The sequence below is a fragment of the Pipistrellus hanaki genome (assembly GCF_964339955.1).
Source record: "Pipistrellus hanaki genome assembly, chromosome: 5".
Classification (NCBI taxonomy): Eukaryota; Metazoa; Chordata; class Mammalia; order Chiroptera; family Vespertilionidae; genus Pipistrellus; species Pipistrellus hanaki.
In genome coordinates, this window is record NC_140507.1 from 77,254,938 (window position 1) to 77,277,281 (window position 22,344).

Below are 22,344 nucleotides of genomic sequence, written 5' to 3' on the forward strand. Positions count from 1 at the left end.
CATATTTCCTATATAAATTACATCTTATATGGATGTAGTCTAGAGAAGAGGGGATTCAGACATAAGCACGAAAGACATCAGTTTCCAGATGAACACACAATGGCTTACAGAAAAATCCAAACTGATGGATCTTTTATGTGAATCTTCAGAAAACATCACTGGAAACCTACTCTTCTAAAAAAGTGTAAATCAAATAACTGATGGTGGTTATGAGGATAGTCTTAATCAGAAGGGCAAAGGATCAACTCAGAAGTCTTATACAATTGTCTCTTCCCTGTGTGGTGGTTTCAGAATCTGACAAGTGTATTACTCAGTTATCCTTTTCAAACTCAAGCAAGTGGGGCTACTTGTGAATCCTAAAGTGGAACCTCAAAGGAGATGAATTCTTAAAAAATCTAGGTCCTAACATTACTGACAGGGGAGTGGATTTCTCCAACTCTAGTTTTGTGAGTGTTTTTCCTTCTACAGGTCTCTCTCCTTTTCATGTCTCTTAAAGTCTATTCCACAAATAACCAGTCAGAATAAAGAACAATAAGGACCCAAAAGTGAAAATATTAATTTATATGAAACTATATTCATGAACTTGCTATACATAAAATTTATTCCAAGTGTTTATTATTATGTACAAAGGCTTTTACACCTGTCACCCCAGAAAAAAGAGCTTCTTCAATAAAAAACGGTAGACAATATTAGTGGACTAAAGATACCCAGAACTGTCACAAAGCCAATAGGAAAATCCCAACAAACACCGAACTGTCTGTCATTTTACAATGGCACCTTCACACAGGACAAATAAAACAGTATAAAAAATTCTAACCTAAATGCACATTAGAAATATACTTCAGTTCACCCAGAGACCTAACAGGCTTCAAAATGGAAAGAAACTATTAACTCATTCAAGGAAAAAGCATGATCTAGTAACTTTATGTACCATTGCTGAAAGAAAACTCCCAGTTATATCACCCTCAATATTTATTTCTTAAATTATAAATCTATATTGCAATGATGCATTTTACAAAACAAGCTTGATAAACCCTATGTATATACAAACTTAAGATGAATAAAAGAGATGAATTCTTTCATGTTGAAATTTGTCTGGAACATTTTACATGGATTAATTTCTATCAAACTTTCTCATGTCACATGTAGTTCTCTCTCTTTTCCCTGAGATTTTTTCCCATGTAAGGATGTGTGCACACTGAAGCCCTTCCCACACTGTTTATGTTCAAAGGTTTTATCCAGTGATTCCTTTTATGCTATTGGAAGGAATTGGGGTGACATAAGTCTTCCCCACATTCAGATATAGTGTATCTGAAAACTTCCCACATTCCCTTATATAACTATTATTTAAAATTTATTGATCTTTAGAGACTGGAAGGGAGAGGGATAGAAACATCAAAGAGATAGAACCATCAATGTTGATTGGCTGACTCCTGCATGTTCCCCACTGGGGATCGTGCTCACAACCTGTGTATGTGCCCTGACCGAGAATCAAACTGGCCCTTGTTGCATGGGTGAATGCTCAACCACTAAGCCATACCAGCTGGGTCCACATCTCCTTTTATACTAAATTATGAGTATTACTCAAAATGATGGCCTCTCCCTACAGGTCACTTCAAACAATCAAATTAATACCTGCATGATTGCCTTCACAGACCCATTCCCCTTTCCTTTTTGGTGTTTCCACTGGGGGAAAACATTGGGCTTGCATAGATACCATGCTGTTCATAGGAAAAAAAATCAGGATGGCATAGAAAAGTGCATGCTCACTGCTGTTCAATAGTTTGTGTGCAAAATGGAAGCTTTCCCACATTTTTTACATTTAGAGTCTCTCTAGTGTGATTTCTTTCATGTCTTTGAAAACCTTATAGAGGAATGGAAAGCTTTAACTCATTGCCTACGTTCATGGTGTTTCTCTATGAGTCTTTTCATGTTTTCAAAAATAACTGAGACAACTGAACTTTTCTACATGTTTTATAGTCATAAAGTTTCTCTCCAATGTGACTACTTTTGTGTTTTTAAATACATGAAATTGCTGAAACCATTGCCACATGGCTTATATTCATAGGGTTTTTCTGTGTGCATATTTTCATGTTTTTTAAGACAATTAAGACAACTGAACTCTTCCATGTTTTACATTCATGTGTAACTTCTTTCATGTGTTTTTAAGGAAGTGTGATCACTATAACATTTATCCTATTGCTTACATAGGGTTTCTCTCATGTGTAAGTCCTTTCATGTCTTCAAAGATAATTAAGGTGGTACATCTACACAATGGAATACTATGCTGTGGTTAAAAAAAAAAAAAAAAAAGGGAGTTCTTACCATTTGCAATAACATGGATGGAGCCAGAGAGCATTATGCTAAGTGAAATAAGCCAGGCAGAGAAAAATATCACAAAATCATACTCCTTTATGGAAAATAATAAACAACATAAACTGATGAACAAAAACAGATCCAGAGACAAACATCAATCAGAATGTCAAACCTAAGGGAAGGTAGAGAAGGGTGGGGGTAAGGGCGAGAAATCAACCAAAAGACTTGTATGCATGCAGATAAGCCTAACCAATGAACAGAGACAACAGGGGAGTAAGGGCATGAATGGGGGGAGGGGTTCAGGAGGTAATGGGGGAATGAGGACACATGTAATACCTTAATAAATTAAACAAGAAAAAAAGATAATTAAGACAAGTGACCTCTTTTCACGTTTTACATTCATAGGGCTCCTCTCCAATGTGACTTCTTTTGTGCTTTTAAGGAAGTGTGGTTGTTATAACCTTTATCACATTGCTTACATTCATGGTGTTTCTCTGCTATGTAAATCCATTCATGTGATTCTAAGGTAGTGTAATATCTGGCTTTACTATATCATCCATATTCCTAAGGTTTCTCTTCGGTGTGATCTCTTTTCATGTTTTCTAAGATAATTGGGACTGCCGAATGCTTTCCTACATATTGTACACTCGTAGGGTTTTTCTCCCGTGTGACTTCTTTCGTGTGTTTTGAAGGAAGTGTAATCGCTGTAACATTTACCACATTGCTTACATTCATAGGGTTTCTCTCCCGTGTGAACTCTTTTATGTCTTCGAAGATTGTTAAGACAATGAAACTCTTTCCCACATGTTTTACATTCATAGGGCTTCTCTCCAGTGTGAGACCTTCCATGTACTTGTAAAGAACTGGAATATCTAAAGGCTGATCCGCAGTCCTTACATATATAGGGTTTCTCTTCTGTGTGAATTCTTTGGTGTGTTTTTAAGGCAGTGGGACCACTGTAGGCTTTACCACATCCCATACACATGTAGCGTTTCTCTCCTGTGTGACTCACTTTGTGAGACTGAAAGGAACTGTAATATTTGAAGGCTATGCCACATTGCTTACATTCATAGGGTTTTTCTCCTGTGTGCCTCCTTCTGTGTTTTCGAAGGTAACTGAGACAAGTGAATGCTTTCCTGCATGTTTTACATTCATAGGGTTTCTCTCCAGAGTGACTTCTTTCGTGTGTTTCGAAGGAAGTGCGATGTCTGTAGGCTTTACCACATTGCTTACATTCATAGGGTTTCTCTCCAGTCCGACTCCTTCCAGGCATTTGGTATAAATGGGGAGAAATGGATGCTTTCTCATTTTTCTTACATTTATAAAGTTCACCTCCAGTGTGAGTGGTCACGTGTGCTGGAAGGATTGAGAGATCACTAAATGCTATCCCACCTTCCTTACATTTAAAAAGTTTTTCCCCAGTATGAGTTTTTTCATCTACTTGAACATAGCTGGGACTGAAGGCTTCAGCACATATATTATATTCATAAGGTTTCTCTCCATTGTGATTCCTTTCATGTTTTTTAACACACTGGAGATAACCTTTATATGGCTTCTCTCCATATTCCTGACAGTGATGTGGCTTGTGTTCAGTGAGACATCTGACGTTCCCATTATGAGACGAAAGTTCTAGGAAGGCTTTCCCACACACACTGAATTTACATGGTTTCACTCCAAGAGATTTCTCATTCAGATTGAGATCTGAAATAGAGATGAAGCTGTCTTCAGACTGCTGACCCGCTTTCTCATCATAGATTCTCTCTACCACAGGACTTCTGGAAAAAACAAAAAGCATATTCTTCATGATTTACTTATGATTTTACCTTTATTAGAATATTTGAGCTACATTTCTACGATTTATAGCAAAAAAAGTAGGTCTCTGCCTTGTCTAAATGGCTTGAAGTTGAATAAACTAGATCCTGTGCAAGAGTTCTTCAGCCTTGCTATTATCAAACAGTGACATTCATATTCAGGGTTTATCAACGCTGTTTTTCATTTGAACTAGTTTCAAATACTGAATGCTTTTGTCATATATAAAAAAGTAATTTGGGTCGAAACCAATTTGGCTCAATAAGATAGAGCATCGATCTGCGGACTGAAAGGTCCCAGGTTCGATTCCGGTCAAGAGCATGTACATTGGTTGTGGGCACATCCCCGGTAGGGGGTGTGCAGGAGGCAGCTGGTCGATGTTTCTAGCTTTTTATCGTTCTCCCTTCCTCTCTGTAAAAAAATCAATTAAATGTATTAAAAAAAAAAAAGTAATTTGGTGGAAATTTTCTGCGAAGTCAAATTTGAAGGAGGATTTTGTTTGTTTCTTTTTAAAATTTCATAGCATAATAGGTTTCTCATGTAAGACAGTGTTTTCCATTGAGTGTGACTCACCTTTGTTTTATCCTCTGGTTTTTGTACAGATCTTCAATGCCATGGTCTTTCCATTTCTTTCCTAAAATACAGACCCAGAAAATTTATTCCAAAAGTAATAGAAATTATAGAAACATCATTAGATTCTGTTTCTATGATGAGCTGTGACCATGCCCAGTTTACTTATCAGTGTCCTCCCTTCCCCCCTTATATACATTCGAACAACTTTGATGGGCCAGAAACACTTGTCCTCTTAATTAACAAGGTAAGAAAGTTGTCATCCATACCTATGGAGTCCAGGTTCCGGAAGGCTTCCCACATCACATCTCTGTAGAGTTTCTTCTGTGAAGAATCCAATAAAGCCCACTCCTCCGGAGTGAAGTTCACAGCCACATCCTCAAAGGCTATCGAGTCCTAAAACAGTACAGATATGTGCACAGTACATGAGACTGATAGCACTGGACACGCAGACTTTATTAACAGGAAGGTTACATATAATTCTGTTGTCTCCATATATTTAGTCTATGACTTCATCATCAAAACATTCTTTGTTCACATTTATTTCCTTATAAATTGAACCTTATCATAAACACATGAAAATTAATATTTCTTTATAGTGATAACATTACATCTTATTTTACTCTAAAGGAAGGGGTCAGAGCATGATGAGAAATGACAAATGCTATTCAAATAAAACAAATATTTTAATTTTAAGGCTTTCACCCAGTGGGCTTTCAGTCAAGATGGTGAAATAGGTAAATGCTGTACTTGCATCCTCCCACAAGCACATCAAAATTATAATTATACTATAGAACAACCATCATTGAGAACCACCTAAAATTTGACTGAACAAAATTTTCCTATAACGAAGAATATAAAAAAGAAGTCACATTGAGACTGATAAGGGATGGAAATGCACAATGAGCTGTTCCCTCACCCATGTGTGGTGGTTAAAAATTAGGAGGGCTATCTCAGCTGCAGAAGCCCCCCATCCCCCACCCCAACACACCTCCCCATCCCCCACCCGCCCCCAGGAGCAAGAGCTCCCAGTGCTGGGAAGAGAAGTTCCCGTAACATCTGACTGTGAAAGCCAGTGGGGATGGAGGCTGAGTGAGACAAGGGCTGCTGGAGTCCCAAGTATTCCTCTTAAAGGTCCTGTGCATGCATTTACTTAACCTCACTTGATCTGCATCCCACTGCCGAGTCAGCAGCTCAGAAGACACCAGAAACTGTTTGGATTTAAGGAAAGAGCCAGAAGGACAGCTTTCTCCCAGACAGAAATACTGGAAGAAGCCATTGTTCCTTTGCTGAGCCTTGCCCCCATAGAGCCTGCAGGTGGCCATACCTGAGTCTCCATCAACATGGATAAACTGCATTTCCCTATTTCACCATCTTGACTGAAAGCCCACTGGGTGAAAGCCTTAAAATTAAAATATTTGTTTTATTTGAATAGCATGTATCATTTCTCCTCATGCTCTGACCCCTTCCTTTAGAGTAAAACAAGATGTAATGTTATCACTATAAAGAAGTATTAATTTTCATGTGTTTACTCTGAGACCTTTCCCCACTCAACTTGCAGGTCTACCCAAACTGTTTACAGTGAATTTTCCAAACATATGCCTGTCTTGGATCATGTTACAGACTTTCCTAAAATCTTTCAAAGATTCACAACACCACCCCCCGCTAAAGCATCTGGCCTCAACATGCCCCATACCTCTTGCTAAGTGGTCCCAGGCCTGATACTAATGATAGACCACCACAGATTGCAGCTTGGCCTCTCCTAGGCACCTCCAAGCACAGTACAATAGCAGACAACTGCAGATCACATTGTAGCTCAAACTGTGTGGCCCTGGGCAGGATACAGATGGCAGCTGATCTTGGCCTGCACTTCCAATAAGGCCACAGAGACAGCGCACTTGGTGGCCAGCTTTATTTATTTATTTTTTATTTATTTTTTTGGTGGCCAGCTTTAGACTATGCCAGAGCACACCACGCAAACACTTCCATGAGTGACACACTCAAGGAGCAGTCTGTGGTTGAGGCCAGACATCTTTGCCAATTGGCCTGAGGGTAAATCTTCCCAATTGAGACTAAACTATTGTACAACACCAGGGTGCACACAGCCCAAATAAGGGAGCATCTGCAGTTCCCAGCTCAGGTAAGTTGGGGAAACTGTTTAACTGGGAACTACAGGATACTCACTACATAAGCCTACTCCATCAAGATCGGGAGACATAGAAACAAACACAGGAGGCAGCCAAAATGAGGAGACAAAAAACAAGTCCCAAATGAAAGAACACAAAATTCCAGAAAAAGAACTCAACAAAATGGAGGCAAGCAATTTACCACATACAGTATTCAAAACATTGGTCATAAAAATGCTCACTGAACATAGGGGATGAGTAGGTAAACTTAGTGAGAATTTCAACAAAAAGAAAACAAAAACGGAGATAAACCACATTAAAAACGGCAGTCAGAAATGCAGAATACTTAAGGAACTAGCAGTAGAGTAGATGAAGCTTTTTAAAAATATATATTTTATTAAATTTTTACAGAGAGAAAGGGAGAGGAAATAGAGAGTTAGAAACAACATAGATGAGAGAGAAACATCAATCAGCTGCCTCTGCACACCCCCTACTGGGGATGTGCCTGCAACCAAGGTACATGCCCTTGACCGGATCAGAACCAGGGACCCCTCAGTCCGCAGGCTGACACTCCATCCAGGACTAGATGTTGCTTCTTATTGCAGAGGACAGCTTTAGACCTGTTAATTAATATATCTTACATTTTGTCTGAAATATGTCTCTTGAAAATCTGAGTGTGTTTTGCCTCTTTCTAGAAATTAGGGAATGTATTCATAAAAATATCAATCTAAAGATTGTTAATTGTTTACTTTCAGTTGTCACTAAAAAAGATCAAGGTTTCTGAGTTAAGAATTATAATTAAATTGGAAAGAAATTACATAGTTTGGTAGAAGGTATAAAATATGAAATACTTATTGCTCTACAGCTGGTTATTTCTGAATGGATAAGAAGGTTGGTAAAGAAAGATCTGGAGGGAAATATATAGGTAAGCTGAATAATGAATTTAATTAGATAAATGAATCTATCAAAATTAAGCTAATATAGAATTTGTTTTGTTTTTCAGTCTGTTAAAAGAGAAAAAAGTTTTTCCTATATTTTGCCTAGAGAGCAAAGATTCTACATATCATTAAAATAATCATATGTCATATTGTGTTAATTAGGTACTTAAATTCTTAAAAAACCTCTCTCTTTAATCCTAAGAAGTCAAGTTTTGCTAGCTTGTGTTTGCATTTGATTCCTATTGTTGTTACTTGGGTAAATAATTGGTTTCATATGATCTTTTGGCCAAGTATATTTGATAACCTTTCAGGGTCTTAAATTTAAAAAAAATATATATATATTTATTGATTTGATAGAAAAGGAGAGGGGAAGAGAGAGAGTTAGAAACATCAATAATGGGAGAGAATCATTGATCAGCTCCCTCCAGCATGTCCCTTACTGGAGATCGAGCCCACAACCTGGGCATGTGCCCTTCACTGGAATCGAACACAGAACACTTCAGTCTGATATTTTTCCACTGAGCCAAACCAGCTAGGGCCCAGGTTTTAAATTTTAAGAGTTTTTCTAGACTTAGAATTGGCTTTGAGTCATTGCAATGGGCTCCTAGAATATCTCAAGGATTTGTTTTCTCTCCTTTCTAAAGAGACAGTTTAAACTAATTAGGCCTACCCATTTGATATGTTTAAAGTATGTGGTAACCTTTGACGAATAAAAAAATAATAGCCCTGGCTGGATGGCAATTTTAATTTCTATGACAACTTTAGATAGAGAATCTAAAGGTTTTTGCAGATTGGCAAGCAAAGTAGCAGTTTTGTTAACTATAACTATCAATTTTATTTTTATTTTTTAATTCATTTTTATTAATTTCAGAGAGAAAGGGAGAGGGATACAGAGATAGAAAAATCAATGATGAGAGAGAATCTTTGATCGGCTGCCTCTTATACGCCGCCTCCCCACTGGGGATTGAGCCCACAAACCAGGCATGTGCCCTTGGCCGAATCAAACCCCGGGACCCTTCAGTCTGTAGGCCTATGCTCTATCCACCGAGCCAAACCAGCTAGGGCTCAAGGTTTGATTAAGTACAGTACATTTTACATTTGTTGAAAAATGGGTAATGAAGAAAAATGACTAAACAGTTTCAAGGGGACAAACCCAGGGAGGTTGTGGAGGAGACTGTACACGAGTTAGATCTAGGCAGGTTAGAGACTGACGCCCTAAATCCCTGAGACAGGGTAGACTCCCTGCCTGTGTCCCGCAGGGAGCTGCTTACAGGAACAGGCTGTCGCTTGCCCCAGGGCAAGTATTTAAGGTGTTTTTCCCTAATCCGGGTGGGCAAGCACCGGTACACCAATCCTCCCTGCCCTGTTCTATGTAACGCTGGCCATGGCAGGATATCCGCATGGTCTTGCCTGCACCCACACAGTCCCCCTGGAGGCAGTTCCCTTCATAAACTCTTGATGTGATGCTGGCGTTGTCAGCCTCTTCTGTTGGTCTCTTGGCCGGGACAGAATTACAGAGGGGCAGTACAACAGGACAGATCATCGAGGAAAGTTTCAAAAAAAAAACCTCCACCCAAACGAATGCCCGTAGGACATCGGTGCCCAGGAAAGGTCCTGCGGGGAAAGCAATGGGGGTTCACGGAGCATATGCCACGTGGTTATTCACAACGTTCCCCTCACATAAAGTAACACGGGCAAGAACTCATCTTTAACACGAGGCGTCCATTGAAGGTGGGAAAATAATGAATTAAATGCTGGCCAGTGTGGCTTGGTTGGTTGGAGCATTGTCCCCTACCCTCAGAGAAACTAGAGCCAAAGGCTGCACTAGTCAGTGGATAAAGGAGCCAAAGGAGCCAAAACCGGTTTGGCTCAGTGGATAGAGCATCAGCCTGGGGACTGAAAGGTCCTGGGTTCGATTCTGGTCATGGGCATGTACCTTGGTTGCGGGCACATCCCCAGAAGGGGTGTGCAAGAGGCAGCTGATGGATGACTCTCTCATCGATGTTTCTAACTCTCTGTCCCTCTCTGTAAAAAATCAATAAAATATATATATTTTAAAAAAGGATCCAGCCGAAACCAGTTTGGCTCAGTGGATAGAGCGTCAGCCTGCGGACTAAAAGGTCCCGGGTTCGATTCCGGTCAAGGGCATGTACATTGGTTGCGGGCACATCCCCAGTAGGGGATGTGCAAGAGGCAGCTGATCGATGTTTCTCTCTCATCGATGTTTCTAACTCTATTCCTCTCTCTTCCTCTCTGTAAAAAAAATCAATAAAACATATTAAAAAAAAGAAAAAGAAAAAGAAAGGATCCAAAGGAAAGAAACACAGTATTGGAATCAGCTCATATGAGCAGCCTGCTTCCCACAAGACAGGAGAGCCACTTCCAGAAGGTTCCACCTCCTAGACTCTCCAGGTTGAGACAGAGCCCCTGGGTGGGCCAGTCCCTGGAGGAGGAGGGAGGGACGCCTGAGCAGCCCCAGGAGTGGAGTCTGGGGGCTCCCACACCCTCCTCTCCCTGGGAAGTAGTAGAAATTCTCCCTCTCGGGCTCCCTCAGCTGGAGTCAGTGTCAGGTTCTGACCCAAATGCACTCCCAAGTCCACAAACCCTAACCCAAGACACCGACTCCGGACTTTCAGAGACTTGCACCAATTACACTCTAAGTGCACTCTCACGGTGGATGCAAACTCCACCCGAGGCCTAAAAACAGGCCCGGGGAACCAGTAAAACCCCAGGACTGTTCTTCCGCCGCCCCCACCCCCACCCTGCATCAGCTCCCCCAGCATTCCCGGGCTGCAGCCTCTCCCGTACAGGCTTTCTTTGGCGGTGTGAGCAGGAAGCCACAGGGTGGGAGGTCCCCCAGGAACAACAACTGGGCCTTCAAGGTCTTCGTGCTCAAGGGGCCCTTGGCTTGTTGGGGTCACTGACCACAGGCCTCTGCTCTCAGTCACACGGCTTTGGACCACGTGGATATTTCAAATGCTATAATGCCCACTGTTTGAAGAATATTGCAAATTCATACAACCCCCATGTTTATGGGTAAAATAAAGAAGAAAACTGTAAACCATATTTTTAGTCCAACAAGAAAAACCACTGGGGGGAGGGGGCAAGGGGAGTGTTGAGGTGTATGGAGGGATTGAGCAAAAAAAGAAAAGAAAACTTATGAACAGGGACAACACTGGTACTGCCAGGGGGAGGGGATATAGGGGAGATAAATGATTAGGGCAAAGACATGACTTGGGGTGGTTAACACACAATACAGTGGACAGGTGATGTGTTGCAGGGGAAAAAAGAAAAAACCACAAGTATTTATTCCTTTCAGAAAATAATGATTTGTTATTTCTATTGCAAGACAAACTTTCTTTTCTTTTTTTTTTATAAATATATTTTATTGATTTTGTACAGAGAGGAAGGGAGAGAGATAGAAAGCTATTGTAGAAACATCGATGAGAGAGAGTCATCGATCAGCTGCCTCTTGCACACCCCCTACTGGGGATATGCCCGCAACCAAGGTACATGCCCTTGACCGGAATGGAACCCGGGTCCCTTCAGTCCCCAAGCCGACGCTCTATCCATTGAGCCAAACCGGTCTTGGCCAAGACAAACTTTCTTAGTTAAACATACTTGAACACTTCTGATGTTCAAGTCTAAGCCCTCGAATTCCATTTGAGCACCCTCCCTCCTAAAAAAATAAAAAAATAAAAAAAGAATGAAGGCACTTCAGAATAGTACAGAAATTTACAGACACTGCTCAGGGGAAGAAAACGAGAGACCCGAAGTTCAAACCCATTCGATGTAACTAACATTGGAATCTTTTTTCCCTCAAATTGAACTCTCATGCCTCTTTGGAAATAACTATTTTATGTCACCTTTCAAGGTCTACTGATGCATTGACAAATGAACACCAAAAACAAAGTAAAGAAGTCTTTGTAAGGTGACAATCCCAGGGAAGGGGGCAGGACAGAACACCCAGAACAGTATCCAAAGAGGATCTCCACCCAAGGACTTCCCTAGGATGTCTGTGCCCAGGGAGGGCCTGAGAGAGGGGGCAGGGATTTCATACACGCATTCCAGGTGGTGATCCTCAGCTTTCCTCTCGTGTGTAAAAACTACACACAAAAATACTTATTTTTAAAATTGGTTTTTAGAGAGAAAGGAAAAAAGAGAGAGGGAGAGAGGGAGGAAGAGAGATTTGTTTTCCACTTATTATGCATTCATTGGTTGCTTCTTGTGTGTGCCCTGACCTGGGATCGAACCCACAATGCTGAAGCCAATTAACTGAGCTACTCGGGCAGGGTAACAACAAAATAACGAATAAATCTTTCAAGAGAGTCATCCATTGAATGTAGAAAAAATGATAAACAGCCGAAACCGGTTTGGCTCAGTGGATAGAGCGTCGGCCTGCGGACTGAAAGGTCTCGGGTTCGATTCCGGTCAGGGGGGGGGGGGGGGAGGGGCATATACCTTGGTTGCGGGCACATCCCCAGTAGGGGGTGTGCAAGAGACAGCTGATCGATGATTCTCTCTCATCGATGTTTCTAACTCTCTATCCCTCTCTCTTCCTCTCTGTAAAAAATCAATAAAATATATATATTTTTAAAATGATAAACAATCAATATATACCGGTTAGAAATGCACGCTGGAAGAGAATCAATTGATGCCATGAATCGGAGACCAGAAGGTGGCGCTTGAGAATGCAGGCAGAAACAGGAAAATGTGTGAGTTCATGGCCAATCCCAGGAGCAGCCGGAGGGGAAGGGTCCTGGGTTTGAGACCCCGCTCCCCCGAACATTTCAAAAACTGCAGGTCTCTCCGAGGAGAAGAGACCGGGACCACAGACCACAGCTCCTCCCACGCACGAACCCCTGGAGGCCGCACGAACCCCGGGAGGCCGAGTCACAGTGGCCCCGGGAACTCCCAGTGGCCCCCGCACCATCGGAGGGGACGCGGGGCTGTGGGTGCAGAGCTGCGCGGAGTGGCTCCGGGAGCCAAGTCCCAACGCCCCGCGAGGGCACACGGGCCCAGGCCGCCCGCCCAGCCCAACGAGCCGGAGGGGACCGAGAGCCTCTCCGGAGGGGACGGAGGACCGGAGGGGACGGAGGGCCGGAGGGGACGGAGGGCCGGAGGGGACGGGGCGCCGGAGGGACGGGGAGCGCCCGATGGGACTGGACGCCGGAGGGGACGGAGAGACTCTCCGGAGGGGACGGGGCGCCGGCGGGGACGGACTCTCTGGAGGGGACGGGGCGCCGGCGGGGACGGGGCGCCGGAGGGGACGGACTCTCTGGAGGGGACGGGGCGCGGGCGGGGACGGGGCGCCGGAGGGGACGGAGAGCGCCCCGAGCGGACGGGGCGCCGGAGGGAACGGACTCTCTGGAGGGGACGGAGGGCCGGAGGGGACGGAGAGCGCCCCGAGCGGACGGGGCGCCGGAGGGGACGGGGCGCCGGAGGGGACGGGGCACCGGCGGGGACGGGGCGCCGGAGGGGACGGAGAGACTCTCCGAGGGGACGGGGCGCCGGCGGGGACGGAGGACCGGAGGGGACGGAGAGCGCCCCGAGCGGACGGGGCGCCGGAGGGGACGGGGCGCCGGCGGGGACGGAGACCCAGCAGAGCCGCCTCAGGCTCCTCACGCCGGCGTGGGGCCAGGTCTCCCCACAGTCGGGTCCGCCCAGCGCCCTCAGAGGACACCCACGCGCACTCACCATGTCCCGGCGGCTCCCAGGAACGGACGCCGCTGACAACACTGACGTGAAGCCAAGCGGCCAGGAGAGCGCCGACGCCGGAAGAACCCACATTGTTCGCCAGCGCGGCCCCGCCCACCTCCCCTGATTGGACAGCTCTGCCTTCCCATTCCTGAGTGACAGCGCAGAGGGGCGGGCGGGACAGGTCCCAGCGCTCCGCAGGAGCAGCTTTCGTGGGTGGGCGGGGCCTGTCCCTTCCAAAGCCGGTAGTCCTCTCTTTTTGTTTTAATTCTATTTTCCATTGATTTTTTCAGAGAGAGGGAAAGACAGAGGGGAAAATCGATGTGAGAAAAACACATCGATTGGTTGTCTCTATTTAAAAAAATATATACCTTATTGATTTTTTTACAGAGAGGAAGGGAGAGACATAGAGAGTCAGAAACATCCATCAGCTTCCTCCTGCACACCCCCGAATGGGGATGTGCCCACATCCAAGGCACATCCAAGGCACATGCCCTTGACTGGAATCGAACCTGGGACCCCTCAGTCCGCAGATTGACGCTCTATCCACTGAGCCGAACCAGCTTTGGCCGATTGGTTGCCTTTTGCAGGAGCCCTGACCAGGGACCAGGTCGGGGAGGAACCTGCAACGAAGCCATATGCCTCTGACCCGAATGGAACCCGGGACCCTTTGGTCTGCAGGCCGGTGCTCTATCCACTGTACCAAACCCACTAAGGCCGTTTATATTTTTACACCCTTTGCCCCTCTTTCTGGATGTGGGGACACAGATGTGCGAAGGGAGTTCCACACCCAGTTTCCAGATGGAGCGACGCCCTTGTCCTGAGCAAGAGGGGTGTCCAGGTTAGACTGGGACCAAGGGGTCTGAGATCCTCCCCGGGTTAGGGGTTGACATAGGCTGCAACAAGGCCACTCACAGAGCTGTGATCCTTGTTTATAGACCCATTTAACGTAACATAAATAGTCTGGCTCCATTTGCTCTTTGGATGTTGGCAGGTTGAGACCTCCATCCATCCCTCCTCCACCTCCACGCCTGTGGCGCTTTAGAGTCCGGGGACCTCCCAAGTAGCCGGTTCTGGTGGCAGCGTCACCGAAGGGCACGAATTCTTTCCCATCAACCATAAGCTGTACATTTTACACCAAAAGGAAATGTACCTTAGTTTTTGACTGTGTCCTTAGAAATGTTGAAATATAAAATGGTCATAATATCCCTAATGCAAATGAATTCCTATTTTCACAATATAACAAAAAAACAAAAGATTTGGAAATGTGGGATGTCAATATACTTAATTAGCACATTAAAATAGTTAAAATATCAATTTATTTAAATAGCTTAATTAATATACATAAACCTTCCAAAGAATGCATCCTTTTAATGTATATAATTTAACAGGGTTGTTTTTGTTTGTTTGTTTTTTTAGTATATTCACAGATAATGTGCAATCATCATAATTTTTGAACATTTTTGTCATTTTAAGAAGAGACTAGCCCTGGCCGGTTTGGCTCAGTGAATAGAGCATCAGCTTGCATACTCAGGGATCCCAGGTTCAATTTCGGTCAAGGGCATGTGCAACAAGTAGACTGTCAAATTACAGCAGATAGGGTAGGGAGATCTGGGGGAGATAATAGATCAACCGAAGGACTTGTATGCATGCATATAAGTACAACCAATGTTGTACTTATATGCATGTATATAAGTACAACCAATGTTGTACTTATATGCATGTCCCCAGTGGGGGTGTGTGCAGGAGGCAGCTGATCAATGTTTCTCTCTCATCAATGTTTCTAACTCTCTATCCCTCCCCTTTCCTCTCTGTAAAAAGTCAATAAAATACATTTTTTAAAAAGAATATTGTACAGGACTTGCTTAGGGCAAAGATAATCCATTTACTAAGGAAGATATAGGCCTGGAGTGTGACTATGCACTATGACATGCCCAGTTAGGTGAGCTTCTCAGATTTACTACATAGTCCCTTTTGAATTTACAAGTCACCTGTTAATTTAACTGGGTGGGGGAGAGGGTGGTATTTAATCACACAATAAACTCATGTGATTGTTATGAGAGTTTGGTCCCTTTTCTTTTTTGTTTTTTTGAGAATTCACAATGCCATTTTATTATGTAACCAATTATCCAGTAATATCCTTTATGGCAATTTGTTTTTCTCATCCAGGATTGCACTTTGCATTTAGATGTCACGTCTTTTTGAAGAGTGCAGGCCATTTGTTTTGTAGGGATTGTTGTTCCATTTTGGCTTTGCTTCCTCATGATTACAGTCAGCTTTCTTCTTGATTAGAAATGGGTTGTTCATTTTGGACAGGATTTCTACATCGCTGATATCGGGTCATTCTCAGTGCATCCCATCAGGAGGCCTATAGTATTGGGTCCCCACATTATTGGTGATCACTCTGTGAAGGTGATACCTTCTATGTCTCCACTGCAAAGTTCCCTTTTTGCCCTTTGCAATGAATAAATGAATCGTAGGGATATATTTTTCTCCCATTTTTTTATTCAATTATTATCTATGTACATAATTTAACATTGCCCCCCTCCCATACATACCCTCCTTCCTCAGAGTTTTGTGTCCATTGGTTGTACTTATATGCATGTATACAAGTCCTTCGGTTGATCTCTTATCTCCCCCAGATCTCCCTACTCTATCTGCTGTAATTTGACAGTCTACTTGTTGCTTTACTGTCTCTATATCTATCTTTTGGTTCATCAGTTTATAATGTTCTTTATTATCCATAAATGAGTGAGGTCATGTGGTGTTTCTCTTTCATTGATTGGCTTATTTCACTCAGCATGATGTTCTCCAATTCCATCCAGGTTGCTGCAAACGATGAGAATTTTTCTTTTTTATGGCAGCATAGTATTCCATTGTGTAGATGTACCATAGTTTTTTGATCCGGTCATCTGCTGACGGGCACCTAGGCTGTTTCCAAATTCTAGCTATTATAGATTGTGAGACTATGAACATAGGGGTGCATATATCCTTTCTGATTGGTGTTTCTAGTTTCTTGGGATATATTCCTAGGAGTGGGATTACTGGGTCAAATGGGAGTTCCATTTTCAGTTTTTTGAGGAAACTCCACACTGTTCTCCACAGTGGTTGCACCAGTCTGCATTCCCACCAGCAGTGCACGAAGGTTCCTTTTTCTCCGCAACCTTGCCTACACTTGTTGATTGTTGATGTTGACCATTCTGACAGGTGTGAGATGGTACCGCATTGTTGTTTTGATTTGCATCTCTCAGATAATTAGTGACTTTGAGTGGTCCCTTTTCAACTGCTGCCCTCCCGCCCCCCCCCCCCCAAATATGGCTCCTACTTTCTTATAACGTTTCAGGGCAAATATTTTTGTTGCAAAATGGACATTTTAGGTAATACAAAATGTAGTGATTCTGAGAACTGGTCACTCATCTTCTGGAGATTTTTATTATCTGCTTAATCATTTGTTCGATCGCTGCCTGGATAACTTTAGTAAGTCTATTTCCTCCACATACACCAAAACTTCAAGGGACAGTGGTATTTGCAGGGCTCTATTCCTCTTTCTTGGACCATACCCAGTGGTTCAACTCCAGTAATGGAACCTGGGACCCTTCAGTCCACAGGCCAACACTCTATCCACTGAGCTACACAGGACAGGGAATGAAAACACTTTTGTTGTATTATATTGTTTTTCATATTTATACATAGTGTTTCAAGAGTGGTTAAGAGTTTCCACAAATGCAGCTAGACCACCATCAAGACAGAAGACACTCCATCAACCAAAAGGAATACAATCATGGTGCCTATTTATACGGTATCTACCTTTAAACACATGTCTGTTCTTCTAACTTTACCTTTTCCAGAATGTCATCGAAGTGGATTACTATTTTGAATTTTAAGTCCTGTTTAGAAATGGTGACACCACATTTGTAACAGTACATAACTATACTAGGATCACAGGCTCTTCTGAGGTTAAGGTTTTTAACATTCCACAGTAGAGGAACAAGCATTATGACTTTAAAATGGAAAGATTCTGCCAAAACCGGTTTGGCTCAGTGGATAGAGCGTTGGCCTGTGGACTTAAGGGTCCCAGGTTCGATTCCGGTCAAGGGCATGTACCTTGGTTGCGGGCACATCCCCGGTTGGGGGTGTGCAGGAGGCAGCTGGTCGATGTTTCTCTCTCATTGTTTCTAGCTGTCTATCACTCTCCCTTCCTAAAAAATCAATAAAAAATATTTTTTTTAATAAAAGGAAAGATTCCTTTACTATGAGTTATGTAAATTTAGGTAAGATTTCTGCTTAACGTTCTTCATTTACATGGTGAGAGCAATGAGGGGGCAAGGGATCACATGAGGTAACAGGAATCATAAAATCACATCAGCTCTACACACTAAGAAAACATACATTAGTGTTGAAAAAGCAAAGGGGCCAAGTCTGGATTTCCTTGGCTCTTGAAATAGAAGCCATCACTCGGCACCCCATGTTTCATCTCCCGGGAGTGCAAACATATGGAAATGATCCCTGCAAACAGCAAAAGGGGAGCATGGAAGGCTTGGTGCCTTCCCCGGATACAAAAAACTTCCAGCCACTCCTTTTACCAAAGGCACAGAAAAGGTCCAGTTTCACGATATCAAATCTACCTGCTTTGCTGATACTGCCTGTCTGCAGTTCACCTCAATTTTTCCTTAGATCATTGTCCTCTAAATGGCAATAGTTTCATGCCATGTGAACCAGGAAATCACTTTGGCATGCACAGGAACCACTCTATTCACAGAAAACTCATCATGGGCTACCACTGTGCAGATGACCAGAAATTTTTTTCAACTGGGAGGAACTCAAAAGGTTTCATAAGGAACACAAGTTGGTCACTAAGTTTGAATGTTAGCAAAATGATATATCATTCTAAAGAAAATTTCAAATTATTTCCATTGCTAATAAAAAAATCAGTACCAATTCAGTGTCCTCGAGAAGTCCCTCATGTCACATACCCATGTCCATATTCTTTTTTAAAAATATATTTTATTGATTTTGTACAGAGAGGAAGAGAGAGAGAGAGAGAAACATCGATGAGAGAGAGTCATCGATCAGCTGCCTCTTGCACACCCCCTACTGGGGATATGCCCAGAACCAAGGTACATGCCCTTGACCGGAATCGAACCCGGGACCCTTCAGTCCCCAAGCCAACGCTCTATCCATTGAGCCAAACCGGTTTCGGCCATGTCCATATTCTTAATCAAAGAGCACATGCTCAGAAACTTACAACCACATCCATACCTTTCTGGAAAACCATTACTGTCAATCCAGGGAGACAGAACTTTGGGTAATGTTATCCATTGTTTAAGTCCACATTCAAGCAGATCCACAACTATTTAAGATGTTTTAGGTGGATAAGATGATCAATGATGACTTTCCCATTCACTGAGGCTCCTAGTCCCCGTAATGAAGATATATTATCCTCCACAGTTCCCTATTATCTCGCCTGTCCATGTTTCCCTACCTTCAACACCTTTACATCACAGCCTATAGTGACTTGGATAGGGAAGAAGTCTGGATTTCTTTGCATCTTCAATGAAATAAAAGCCATCACTTTTTATCCAACATTTCGCAACACTTTTTGTGCTAAATTAGGTATGTTTTCCATTTAAACTGCCTGGCCTGAGCAGGATGTTGAAAATTAACATCAAGATCATACTATTGTCCTTGCCAGATTGGTCAGTTGTTTAGAGTGTCATCCCCAAAAGCCAAGGTTGCAGGTTCAGTCCTGGGTCAGGGCACATACTAGAATCAATGAATGAATGCATAAATAAGTGGAAGAACTCGCTGGGTTTTCTTTTTCATTTTCTAATTTTGTTTTTTTCCCTCACCCGAGGATATTTTCATCTCTGATTTTCACACAGATTGGAAGGAGTGGAGGTTAAAGTGTGTGAGAGAAACATCAACATGAGAGAGATACTGATGAGGTGGCCAGGAATGCAACCCAGAACCAAAATATGTGCCCTTGACCAGAATCGAACCGGCAAATATTCAGACCTCAAGCCAACACTCTAACCATTGACCCAAACAAGTCAGGGTACTCTCTCTAAATAAATATTAGAAAACAAAAATAAAAAGGATCCTACTCACTCAGCAGGAATGATGCTTCATTACACGAGAAATACTTTTTCTCTTGCTAGGCTTGTGTTGAGAATATTTCTAAATTTATAAACCTCAGGTGACTCATAAAGGAGACAAGTGTCATATATTTTGTTAAGGAGTATGTGAATTTATATATATTTCACTAAGGTACTTTTTGGAAATGTGTCCAGTACAGGATAGTAAATATTTCAGTTTTTAGATAAGAAAGGCAAAAGCTGTTCCAGACACCTGGTTGCTGGCCTTGCACTCCCCACCAGCCCTCGATATACCTTTTTGAAAATAAAGATCACACATGTCCATCATCACACAAAGCTACGCCATGACCATGATGAATCAAGACAAAGGCAAAGGCATTCATGTCTGTATACCTGATGAAAGAGAACGAGCTTCCAAATAATAAAAATAACAAAAACTTCCCTTTTCTCACAGTACGCTTTGTGTAATATGCATCAATGTAGTATGAATTGCAGATGTGATTTTGTTCATGTTTGGCTGGAGGAAACTTAAAAAAAAAAAAAAGCCCTGCATGACTGAAGTTTTTAATATTTTGAATAACAAAGAAGTCTAATGCCAAAAATGATAAATATAAAAAAAATTAAAAATGTATTTTGAGGAAAAGAATTTGTACACATATAATTTTGATTCAAAATGTACACCGAGAGGCCAGATTATTATGATCTCTGAATGCATAATAATCTGGCCACTCAGTTTATATCCTATATAATCAAAGGCTAATATGCAAATTGTCCCCTCAACCAGGAGTTCGACCAGCAGGCAGGCAGGCCAACTGCCCATGTCCCCTTCCTCAGGCTGGCCAGACACCCACCCATGCACAAATTTTAATCCTATCTGATAAGAGTAATATGCAAATTAACCACCACTCCACCACACCAAGCCATGCCCACTAAAGAATGATTATGCAAATTAACCCAAGCAAGATGGCTGTGGCCCTGTAGAAAGCAGGAGGGAAGCTTGGGTTTCCCCAGCAATGGAGGAAGCCAAGCTTTCTGCACACCCTGGCTGGCCCAGGTCTCCACTTAAGGCTACAAACTTTCAATTATAGAAGATAAATCCTAAGAAAAATGGTGGCAGGCACGGAGCTGTAGAGAGCAGGCTAGGGTTTCCCCTGGTGACAGAGGAAGCCAAGCGTTCAACCTGCCTTGGCTGGCCCAGGCCTCCACTCCAGACTACAAAGTTTTAATTATAGAAGGTGAATAAATTCCAACAGAAATGGCTGATGCCATGGAGTGAGCAGAAGGCTTGGCTCTGCTCCAGGCTACAAAATTTCAATTATAAATGATAAATATATCCCAGATACCAGGGCCTCCGCTTGGGTTGCTGGGGGTGGGGGGCGAGTATAGCCTGCAAACCACCACAGGCACCTACCCATGTACCAGGCCTCTATCCTATCTAATAAAAGAGTAATATGCAGATTGACCATCACTCCAAAACACAAGATCAAGACAGCTACCCCCATGTGGTCAAAGATCCTGCCCTCATGTGGACACAAGATGGACACCACAAGATGGCCAGCAGGGTAGAGCAGTTTGGAGGGATCAGACCTGCAAGAGAGGGAAGTTGAGGTAAACAGGCTGGCAGGGGAGCAGTTAAACATCAATCAGGCTGGCAGGGAGCGGATAGGGTTATGATCAGGCTGGCAGGCATAAGTGGTTAGGGGCAATGAGGAAGGCAGGCAGATGAGCAGTTGGGAGCCAGTAGTCCTGGATTATGAGAGGGATCCCAGATTGGGAGAGAGTGAGGCTGGGCTAATAAACACCCCATACCTGAATTTTGTGCACAGGGCCTCTAATTTATATATATATGTGTGTGTGTGTGTGTGTGTGTGTGTGTGTGTGTGTGTGTATGTGTGTGTGTGTTATATTCACTGAGTGACCAGATTATTATGCATTCAAAGATCATAATAATCTGGCCACTCAGTGTATGATGATTAAAAGGGCAAAATTACAAATTAATCTGAAATAACATAATTACAAAAATACTTAAATATATCCTTAGGAAATAAAAACCACAATAATAGTTCACCACAAAAGAGTACTTAGGAGCCCTAACCAGTTTGGCTCAGTGGATAGAGCGTCAGCCTGAGGACTGAAGGGTCCCAGGTTTGATTCCAGTCAAGGGCATGTACCTTGGTTGTGGGAACATCCCCAGTAAGGAGTGTGCAAGAGGCAGCTGAATTGATGTTTCTCTCTCATCAATGTCTGTCTCTCTCTCTCTCTCTCTCTCTCTCTCTCTCTCTCTCTCTCTCTCTCTCTCTTTCCCCCTTTCTCTCCATAAAAAAATCAATAAAATATACTAAAAATAAATAAAAATGATTTTCTTATATAAAAAAAGATTACTTAGGAAAACAGTTAATACTTTCTTAAAACTTATAGAAGTGTTTATTATGGGAAAATGCACATAATTTTAATCACACTCACATTCAAATACACAGAATTTTAATCACATATACTTTAATCACATACACTTAAAATGCACATAATTTTAATCACCTTTACAAGGTAACTGAAAACATTGAAAGTCTCAAATCTGAGTGACAGCAATCATGCAGAGTCTGCCTGAAATGAGATAATTGTGAACAAATGTAAAGCTTACACCCAACCATCAATAGAAGTAAAGCAGTGGCTGACAGTTTTGAGGATTTTCTTGACTGTCAGGGCAAAGATTGAGAAAAACAAACTAAAATATTCTCTTCTTAATGTAAACTTCATAGCACAATTCCCAGCCAAAGGAAACACAAAAATCAAACA

The 22,344-nt window shown here is 42.7% G+C and overlaps 1 protein-coding gene and 1 long non-coding RNA gene across 2 annotated transcripts in view; one reads left to right on the forward strand and one right to left on the reverse strand.

The window, feature by feature from the left end:
• Positions 1–22,344, forward strand: part of LOC311623703 — a 126,589-nt gene that overhangs the window by 46,564 nt on the left and 57,681 nt on the right. The gene's annotated exons all lie outside the window — the stretch shown is intronic.
• Positions 1,423–22,344, reverse strand: part of LOC311623678 (zinc finger protein 791-like) — a 73,837-nt gene continuing 52,915 nt past the window's right edge. Inside the window, exons 5-7 of the mRNA XM_084886054.1 lie at positions 4,965–5,091; positions 4,699–4,759; positions 1,423–4,017 (exon numbers count right to left, since the gene is read on the reverse strand). Of these exons, the coding sequence (XP_084742180.1) occupies positions 4,002–4,017; positions 4,699–4,759; positions 4,965–5,091 (204 nt within the window). The 3' untranslated portion in view covers positions 1,423–4,001. The remainder of the gene's footprint in view (positions 4,018–4,698; positions 4,760–4,964; positions 5,092–22,344) is intronic.